This window comes from Mastigoproctus giganteus, chromosome 10 (genome assembly GCF_048544385.1).
Source record: "Mastigoproctus giganteus isolate SK-2022 chromosome 10, ASM4854438v1, whole genome shotgun sequence".
Taxonomy (NCBI): Eukaryota; Metazoa; Arthropoda; class Arachnida; order Uropygi; family Thelyphonidae; genus Mastigoproctus; species Mastigoproctus giganteus.
In genome coordinates, this window is record NC_143584.1 from 212,498,998 (window position 1) to 212,509,631 (window position 10,634).

Genomic DNA, 10,634 nt, shown 5'->3' on the forward strand with positions numbered 1-10,634 from the left:
CTGTGCATTTTTGACTTTGTGAGCATTGAACTTTGGTCTCTCTGTCGCATCTAAATACAAAACACCCATCTGTTATGCAACTGGATAAGAATAAAGCTCCTGAGGCAGTTTGCTTGAAGAAATTAGGCAGAATGGGAACTGAACACTGTATTTGATCTCCAGTGAGAATTTGGGGAACAGGCCTAGTTCTCATTTGTTTGACGCCCAAATTCTCAGTGAAAGTGGCCTAAAGTGAACTAAAAAATCGTCTCCTCAGCAAATTTCCTCAAGTGGTCAGCTATCGATCTCACCAAATGATGGTTTTTGGATTTCATTGGTGTTTCGATTGTTTAGGGGTATGTCGATTTACCACTTATATTTTCATTTTTAAGTGAATAGTTTCAAGAATTATAAGATCGTTTAGCAATATTTTTCTCTTGTGGTTAGCATAGTTGACCAACAATATAAAGTATTACACAGTGTAGACAGTCTCTAACTGGAAGAGACTATTCTCTGGACTTTCAGTTGTGGGAGAAAATGAATGGTCTTAGTCAGTTGGAGAGCTTCGTAGAACTTCAAGGATGCTGATGACAGTTTTTTCAACAAATGAACCAACTATATGCAGCTAGGAAAACATGGGGTTAGAATGGAGGGACATAGACGATATATTTAGGATATTTAGGAAATATAGTTGAACTCAACGGCTGTTGATTAGAAACTGTTTATTTTGAAGCAGTCTACAGTCTAGCTGAGGGAAGCGCGGGGTATAAAGGAAGACAGTGGTTATGTTAAAATGCTTTCTGTGTTCTCTAAATGGGGCTTTCATGTTGTTGGTTTGGAGGGGAGCGACCATATGAATACGAAATGCAATGAAGATGAACGATTGTAGATCAGGAACTGTTTCTATGTTTTGAAGCGCTCTGCATTCTGCAGCTGAGGAGGGTTGGTTTTCAGGGATTTGACCATATGAATAGGAAATGTAATTATGTTGAATGGGTATGCATCAGGCACTATTTCTATGTTGGAAGCGTTCTACAGTCTATAGTTAAGGGAAGCATGGGGTTGGTTAGGATGGGGCCATATGATTAGGAAATGTAATTGGACTGGACTGAAATGTAATTGGGTTGATCAGTAGTTTTTGACGGGACTTCAAATCCCGTCAACGACGCGTAGAATTTTGGTCTTTTTCACACGTGGCAGGGTTAGTCGGTCTTAGGCTTTTTTTTTTTTTTATCGGAAACTCGGGTTCTTGTCTAGCAAACAGCAACTTGAACACAGAATATGCCCAAATTACAAACATGTTATATACAGCGCAATATAGCCTAAGTTGCTGATGCGCCTAAAACCATACAACCAAATAACCATTTTCATCGAACCTTGCTAAATATGTTCCACGACAATATTTTAAAATGTAAAATTTGATTAATAAATTTTAGAATTGTTATTTTCATCTTTTATTTTGTAAATCTTCTTTAGCTTGGTTAAATAATTTCAGATTTGAAACATAATTTGCACGATTCTTTTTATTTTTTAGTACATAACAAGACATTAGCTCTTCTATGGAGAGTACAGTCTTTGAATTAATGTTTGATCCATCCACGTGATTAACTTCAGTTATTTGAAGGTCCTTATTTGATTATTCTGATCGTTAAACTCAAAAGGCACAAGTTCACTTCACCAATATGTGTTTGAATCTCCTTACATTCCATTTCTAAATCGGCCATCTTGTTGATCACTCTGTTTGAGGGCCGCAATTTTTTAACTTCTTGATTGAAGAATAACGAAGTATACAGTAAAATAAATATAAAATAATAATAAATACATCTGTTTGGGCGGCTGTATAAGCTAAAGACAGATAAATAATGGTATGTATCAAATCCAAGAATCTAACGTAGCTGAGTATTCTGGAGTGACAGTACAGTAGCACATGCTCTGAGTGGACCATCGTTCAGACCCGCGTGACTAGAAAATATGATTAACCATTGTCTTCATGATTCATTTAAACTCCTCTGACCTGGGGGTAGTGCTGGAGTATAAAGAAAAAAAAAACTGGTGGCCCTACTAGGAGATCACAGCTCAACTGAACTATAAGCAATTTTATAATCAATAACTATAGGCACTCCGGCTCCTTCAAAATGAAGGGGTTCTCATCCACAATCTCCCACACCTTGTGGTGGAAGCTTTCAGCTGTCAGGACTGTAATTCATCAGCCAGAACTTCTCAACCTTGTTTAGTACACCTGTCTCGGTAAACCTGACATTTCTTTTATTCTCTGTAGCATTCACGCCACATCATACAGAACACAGTATAACAAGAGGTTGGTCTTGTAGCACGTCCAATTTGCAACTGCATGTCATAACATGCATCTGTCTCAGCGTATTCTCAAATATCTACTCTCCTGTCAATTACCAGCAGTTCACCGAAACTTTGGTAGTTGAACCGTGATTTTTGCCATTCAAAAAAATTAAATTTCTAAATTACCAAATTATCTCCATAACCAATTCGTTGGACATTTCATATCAGTCAAAATTCAGAATTCTTTCATTTCTTCATGGAATTAGAAAACAATTAGGTTGTTGTATTTTTATATTTTTTGCCTTTCTTATATTTAATCCAGAAACCCACACCTATCCTCAAACATTTCTTTGGGTTAATATTAACTGCCATAGAAATATCATGGAGAAGTTCTTCAATATCTTCTGTAGGTAACATAAACATTTTCGCAGGCCTTTCGCCTTTGATTTTCAACAGCTTATACTGTTGTGACTTTCTGTGGTATGCAGTAGTTTCATCGGCAAATAGCTTGGGTAGGCAAAAGGCTCCAGTGTTGTCTAAGAAAAATAAAACAGCTCCGGCTTTCATCTTATCAAATATGTCCTAAAAGAGAACAAAATGCGTATTAGTGGAGTAGATTTCACGCTGGTATAAACATGAACATGAATTAAACTATATAGATATCATTCAAAATTTTGTTGTCTTATTGTGATTGAATGATGAAGTAGATGATCATACCAAGAAACTTACCATGGCGCCAGGATTGCGTTCCGTAGATCTACAACAATCCGTGGTGAAGGTTCCAAACGCCAGATCTGTTGATCAAGGTAATCACAAACATGTTCTATGATTCACACCTGGGGAATGTTGCCGAAAGAAAAGGATTCGAACCGATTCCTTTTCTTTTCCACCTGGTGTGTGGAGGACGGTGATTATAGCCACTGCTACCTGCATTAGCCGTCCACCATTTTTCGCCCATCAGCTCATACAAGGGGTGACACCTGCATTTTTTTACTCCATAGCCTAGTTGGTCTCAGGCATCCAAAGCGCAGTTGGTAGGATCACAGTCCTTCCCACACCAGGTGGAAAATACCCGAGTTCGAGTCCCGTCGATGAAGGGAGGAATCTTTATGGGCTTTTTTTCACAACGTGGCCGAGTTAGTTGGCCTCGGGTGAGGGTAGAATGATTTTTCTCCCGGAAACTCGGGTTTTAATTCTAGCAAACAGAAAATCGACTTCAGAACACATGCCATTTACAGACAATATACACGTACTAATATGGTGTTAGTTGCTGATGTTCCTAAAATCAACACTAACAATAGGGTCAACAGCAAGGTATCCTCCACCGATAAAGTCAGATTTTTCATCCAGGAAAACCGGCAAAACGGCCAAAGAACAACCAATTTATAGGCATAATACACCTAGGTAGATGTGGTAATTCTCGAGTGGCCCTAATTTTACTGTTTTGCAAGCCTTGCATCAGCTTCTGCCATGCAGCTTGCAAATTTACCCATTTAAAATCGAAGACACAATTCGATTTTAAATGGGTAAATCGAAGACACAATTTGCCTCCGGGCCCTTTTTCGGGCCCGGAGGCAAAGAACATATTAGGACCCCTACTTAATTAATGAAAATTGATAAAACAAGAGTAGCCAAAGACGCCAGTCCCCTAAAGGGCCCGGAGGCGCCGGGTCGAGCAGTGTGATGAATTGTGTGGGTTGTATTGTCCATCCTGCCTCTTAGCCTAAAGGCCTGTGTTACCGTACTTTACGGTAGTGGGGAGATCGGAAGTAGGGGAGGGAAAGCGGAGAAGAGCAGAAGGGAGCAGTAGTGAGGGCACCCGCCTGAGTAAAAGGGGCGATGGGGAACCACCAGGCGAAGGGGGAGGGTGCCACCCCGGTTGGAGAAAGGAGATAGGGGAGTGAAAGATCAACCAACCCAGGTGGTAGGAATGAAAGAACATTAGGAAAGAATCCCAATGTAGGAGAGCTTGCGTTGGTACACTGTCCCAAACTGGCAACGGATACAAGCCATGGTGGCTAGTGTCAGCATTCCACACCACGCCGGCTAAATAGCCACAGTATGGTGTCTGCTTGGATGGGCAGGCCATCCACCCATTGTCCTATCCAGGGGGATGAAATGGGAGGGGAGAGACATTTACTTCATTCATAATCCGCATTCTTACTCTATTGCATTCTATTTTTATACTTTTTCTTACATTTATAATAATTTTTTTACCTTTTTAAAATATTTTCTGTTATATATATATATTTCACTCACACACCGGGGGGGATGTAATGGTGCGTATATTGTAAATATAAATACCAGTGCATAATAATTAAGCTAAATAAGTAAAAATATTAAAGATTAAAAAAATAATTTATTTTTTTTTTAATTTACTGCGATATATCGAAATATCGCTGCTATAAGCGTAGGAAATTAAAAATGTTAAAAATATAAAAACCATTTTTCTAATTCTCCTTGAATTATTTGAAGATTGTGCAAATCCTTTACATATAATGCTGCCTTCAATGTTAGAGATGGGCAGCCAGCGAAGAGCGTGTGCACATGTGAGCGACCGAAACAATCACAGGTTCAGTCACAGGTCGGAGCTGATACGCAATGACTGTTGGGTATCTATATCGCTGATGTAAAGAATTATCTCGGATTACCATACGATATGTTTATGGTAATCTGGATCTCCTCATTTCACAAGTCTAAATTCCCAACAACATATAGACAGGAAAATAGAGTAAATGACACACAAGTCAGAATAAGTTTTCGTAACAGCGAGTTCACTGATGCAATCACAGGTCGCTCCTGATGCGCGAGGAGTACTGGGAATTTATGGCGGTATCTAAAAGATTTCAAATAAGGTCGTATGAAAAGATATTTATCTTTGCATACACTCCTATCTACACGTAATCTTACCTGTAGAAATTCTTGGCATCGGGCACGATTGTGCTGGAGGTGAGACAACACTTTCACTAATAAGATGGCGTCGGCATTCTCCACTTTTTCCCACACTTCATCGGATAATTCGTTCAACAGATCGGACTGGTAGAAATTGCTTCTCACATTGGGCAAATGGAATTCCTTTTTCATCACCTCATTTACTGAGCGAAGGAAGCAGTCTTTCCAAGAGACATCCATATCCACTCCGGTAATATCAATGGTCAGATCGCTTAGGTCACTGTAATATGTCTTTAATGCGCTTATAAAGCCCATTATATCGCATCCTGGACCTACCCCCAATGAACACACAGCCAATTTCTTTTCCTCTTTATTCGTAATGTTATCGAACCACTCCTTGAAGTCATTACCTTCATCTACCCTCAAATAACTTGATGTAAACTCCTCTACAGTACCCCAGTGACAAGGCGCGTAGAATAGCAGATACACGCTCCGGCCCACTACATTGCTGAAGTCATAGGCTTTGCCATTTGTTAAGGCATCAGGAAGATAGCTTCGTCTGATGTTAGAAAATTCTTCCGTGAATCTTTGTAGGTCACTTTTATCAGAAGAAGCATCCTGTTCGTGAAGTTCAGAATGAAAAAGTCGAATCAAGATCTGCAACGACCGAACAGCTATTTCCTTCGGTATTACTGTTATAGAGGTACTGGTAGCCATTTTCCCCCCTCAACAAAAAAACGATAATGATTTCTTTATCATGAACTACATGTGGCAATATGTAGCGGCCGCTGGTGGTTTAATCGTTGTTTTTTTTTTTTTTTTTTTTAAATACTTATTCATTGCGCGGATGCTGATGCTTGCTTACAAAACGAATGTGGAAGCTGTTCGAGGCAGTGCGCATGCGTAGATTAGTTGTTTAGAGACTCCGAATGGCAATATTGCCAATTCATATTATTATCAGCCATATTATTATTAGCCAAATGGTGCAAGGAAGCCTGAGGCTTATGCTGCACCAGCCGAAAAAAAAAAAAAAAAATTCCCCAAGTTACCCTGAGAGAGAGAGAATCAGAAGTAGAAAGGTATCACCAAGAAAGAGAAGAATGATGATTTCCAGCTCAGGACCCTGGGTTTGCCAAGCCTATACTCACCAGATGTTAGCCCCTGGTGCAAGGAAGCTTGAGACTTTTGCTACATCAGCCAAAAAAATTTAAAAAAATCTGAATTACCCTGAGGGAGAGAAAAAGAGTGAGAAGTAGAAGGGAATCACCAGGAGAAGGATGATATCCAGCTCAGGACCCTGGGCGTGCCAAGCCCATACACACCACATGTGAGCCACTGGGGTGAAATTATTAACTGTGTGAACCCTTGACTTATGGGCAGGACCACATATATAATGTTTAACAATTTTCTGCATCAATTACAAAAGCAAAAATACAAATAGTATTAAATATAGAAATGTATATACTGTACTTGTGGCAGTGCCGTACAGCATGTACAGTATATAGAACCAGCTGCTGCTTCTTACAATTTTCTTGTAAAAAAAAAAAAAAAAAAAATGACCGGAAATATTCAAAAATGGATCTGCTATGAGTATTTAAGAAAAATAAGATTTGATCACAGCTCACAGCCTACTTGTTAAGTTTTCACTGTTTCCATGTTGGTTAAAATATAGAATAGCAATAAAGCAGGGTAATAAAAATAAATTATATTTAAAAAAAAATAAATAAAACTGTGAATAAATATTGGGAAGACAAGGACCAAGACAAAATACCAAATTAAAATAGGTGGAGAGAACAGGTGTTTGGAAAAACTAATGATGGAAGAAGCAAAGTGCAGCAGAAAATTAACAACGAGGATAGTAACGGGTAAAAAGCTTTTTGAGCAAAGAAGAATATTATGTGAAAGATTAGGAATTAGTTTAAGAAAATATTGGCAAAATGTGGTACTTTATGAAACAAGATATGGACAATGAGAATGGAAGATTAGAAAATTGGCAATGCCATCCATCCATTGAAAACTGTGTTCCCCTCCAAGTTGAAACAAAGATTTTTACAGTTCTGGCAAGGATGACAGTCTCAACATTAATTCTTACACCTGGATTCCCAAAATTATAGGACCAGTCATGGCATGCCCATTTTGAATAGTTTGAGCAGTAGTTGCTTCTGATATAAGAAAGGAAGTTGAAAAGTTATATTTTGATTTTTGAAACACTAGTTCCAAAAATCATTACTTGTAATAAGTTTATTATAGTTTTTTTTTTACTATGACAGTTTATTATAGGTATCATTTTTAAAATTAGTACTAAAATACAATATATTCATAAAGGTGCTCTAAATATAAATATTATCCTTCTTTGCATCAAATAGAGAATTCTGAATATTATCTACTGAGAGCTCAATTAATTCCATCTGTAAGTCATCAGGTGCCTTGGAGACATCAAATCAGGTGCGTTGAAAAGCTAGTTTCGGTGTGAGATCATGTTTCTCAAAATCAGCAAACCTATCAATCTGTTCTTCAATCAGGGTGTCTAGAAGTGCTGTGCATTCTTTCATGTCGCATTTCCATAATGATTTGTTTGTATCCTGTTCATTAATTACTTTTGCTAGTTCAGGAAAGTTTTCAGCTGAAAGTTCTGATCGGGTAAGCAAGGTTTTGAAGAAGGTCAGCTTTTACCAAAATGCCTGTATTTTAAGGCAATATCATATATAAATTTGGTTTTACCAAATCTATATATGATATAATGTCAAAGCAAAATGCTTTGACATTATATCACACAAAAATGCAATATCTCTGCAGAATTCCACTTTTGACAATTCACACTGTTGATTCTCTTCCTTAAAAAGCTTGTGATTTGTTTTTGCAAAGATAAGTTTGACAAGTATTTGTGCTTGGGACAACCAGTGCACTTTAGAATGATATGGCAGATCCACACTGAATGTTTCATCATCAAGCTGAAGCATGTTGTGATGTATTTGCTCAAATATAGTTTACAATACCTATAACAATTTAATGTGTCACTTAAATCAGTAGCTTTAACACAGATTCTGCTGATGAAGAATACAGTGAAAGGAAATCAAAGTATCTGGATCTTGCAATTCTTTCTGTAGTAACACAACAAATCCTTCATGTTTTCCTCTCGTGGAAGGTGTGCCATCTGTGCATACACTTGCTAAATTACATAAATTCAGTTTCGCTTCAAGGCATTTTTCTTTGAAGATGGTGAAGATGTCAATTCCACGTGTCCTTGCGGTAAGGGTACCAAAGCCAGTAATTCCTTGTGACAATGAAAATCCGCGGTTATAACATGAATAAAAAATAACACCTGTGCTGAGTCAGTAATATCAATGGATTCATCTAAGGTGTTTGAATAATAAATGTCTTTGCTTTGGCATATTGCATAAAGCTGTTCTGTTATATTACAATTACAGGCTAATTCATGTTGCCAATCAGTTATGGTCCTCCTTGAAAAAGGTAATTGTTTATACTTATTAGCCTTAGCTGAATCTAAACATCCCACAATTTCAACAGTGCATTCTTTTATGATTTCCACATCGCTCAATGCTCTTCTTCCAAGGATATATGTTGCTTCAGTGATGTCAGCCCCTTGTCCTGACATAGTTTTGAATACTTGTTGTTGCTGCTGCTTTCCATCTTTCATTTTCTTAAGTGCAGACTTTCGAGGTTCTCCTTCTAGTTTACCATATTTGTTGTCCTTATGAGTTGCATAATGTTGATATGCATTGTATTTCTCCACTGTTGCCAATATGCCATCGCAGAGCAAATACATTATTTTATCGTTCACTGCGACAACATAATACTGCAATTCCCATTCTTCATTGAGTACTCTCTTTTCTTCGTTAAATGCTCTTTTCTTATTCCTTGACAATCTAGTTACCAGTAAAAATTAAAAATTAAATACACAGATTGACTGAAGATTCAATTTTAAAGTAAACAAGCACTGTATAAGGTGATGGTCAGGCCACACCTTGAGTACTGTATACAGGTCTGGAAGCCTCATTTTAAGAAGGATGTAGAGCTGTTGGAATGAGTACAGAGAAGGGCAGCAAGATTAGTGAATGGAACAAAGGGTTGCTCTTACGAAGAAAGGCTTAAGTTTTGCAGATTACGTTGTTTGGAGACTAGGCACCTGCGAGGTGATCTGATTGAGGTGTATAAAGCCTTGAATGGTTTGAGCATGCTCAGTGCTGATGGGATTCTTCGTCTTGCTCGGAATAATCACCTGAGAGGGCATAAATTCAAATTGAGGAAAGACAGTTGTAGGATAGATGTGCCGAAGTTTGCCTTTAGCCAGCAGGTAGTTGATTGGTGGAACAGACTTCTATCTTTTGTTGTGGAAGTTGATAGCCTAAATAAATTTAAGGCTGAGCTGGACAGGTATTTGGAACGAATGAAGGCGTGAAATCAGAGCTTTTTTTTTTGGCTGATGCCGCATAAGCTTACTTTCTTGCATTGTGTGCCTCTACTAATGCTAAAAAAATGTTACAATAGACTATCAAATTAGCATTAGCATTAGTAGAGGCATTTTATGCAAGAAAGCAAGCTTATGCAGCATCAGCCAAAAAATAAAATAATAAAATAAAATAAAATAAATAAATAAATAAAAAAAAAATAACCACTTCCACTTCACCCCTCTGTTCGTTCGAAATACCTGTCCAGCTGAGCCTTAAACTTATTTAGGCTATCAACTTCCACGACAAGGAATGGAAGTCTGTTCCACCAACCAACCACCCGCTGGCTAAATGATGCCTGGCGTGGTCATGTATTAGATAGTGAAGCACTGGAAACCGATGGCACTGGGGGAATGACCGGAATGTAAACTGATACTGATACCAGTCAGCAAGATGAGTCATCTTGATAAGAAAGGCAATGTTGCCAAATGAAGTTCAGTTTCAAGTGGAAAAGATGCCATATCATCTATATGGAAAACAGTAATATTCTATAAAGATTACTGAATTAGAATAAATGCTTTATTTTGTATTTACTTTAGTATACAATTCATTATTATTTTTTTGCAAGAGGTTTTCAAGAAATCAGCAGTGTCTTGATGGCACTGAAGATATTACACTCTAAGGATATGAATGAATGTTAAGACTATAATGACAAGTGTGGCAGTAGGAACGATGAGTTTTTGGCATTCTTCAACAAATAAATGCTTTGCTCTATGTTGAAATTTTGTTTAGCAAGCACTTGTGAATCCAAGTTTAAAATACAGTGTGCACACTGCCTATTGTGATCACTGATGTTATCACTTTTATGAAATCCTGATTAGACATGTACTAATATGTAGGCAAAAAAGTTGTTTATTGTAATCAGCACTCTGGTTTATGTTGTCACTTTTTTGCCTTATCACAGTTTGCACATGTGCAGTGGAAGTAATTATGTAACATACTGATTTGTTCTTGAACTCTGACACATTACATGGCTACTGCTGTTGCTTCATATAGGTC

The 10,634-nt window shown here is 37.7% G+C and overlaps 1 protein-coding gene across 1 annotated transcript; it reads right to left on the minus strand.

Moving 5' to 3' along the window:
• Window positions 1-2,368: 2,368 nt before the first annotated feature.
• LOC150079859 (uncharacterized) lies at window positions 2,369-5,883 on the minus strand. Its single transcript, XM_090383257.1, has 2 exons — window positions 5,185-5,883; window positions 2,369-2,856 (listed from the first exon to the last, which is right to left on the minus strand). Exons 1-2 carry the CDS (start codon window positions 5,881-5,883, stop codon window positions 2,548-2,550), a joined length of 1,008 nt encoding a protein of 335 aa, XP_090239383.1. The 3' UTR covers window positions 2,369-2,547.
• Between the last annotated feature and the right edge of the window lie 4,751 nt (window positions 5,884-10,634).

What these genes read in the sequence shown, in the direction of transcription:
- LOC150079859 (XM_090383257.1), bottom strand. Translation starts at nt 5,883, where the DNA reads ATGGCTACCAGTACCTCTATAACAGTAATACCGAAGGAAATAGCTGTT. An exon ending in GATGCCAAGAATTTCTACAG is followed by an intron (nt 2,857 to 5,184) that starts GTAAGATTACGT and finishes GTTCTCTTTTAG; the next exon opens with GACATATTTGATAAGATGAA.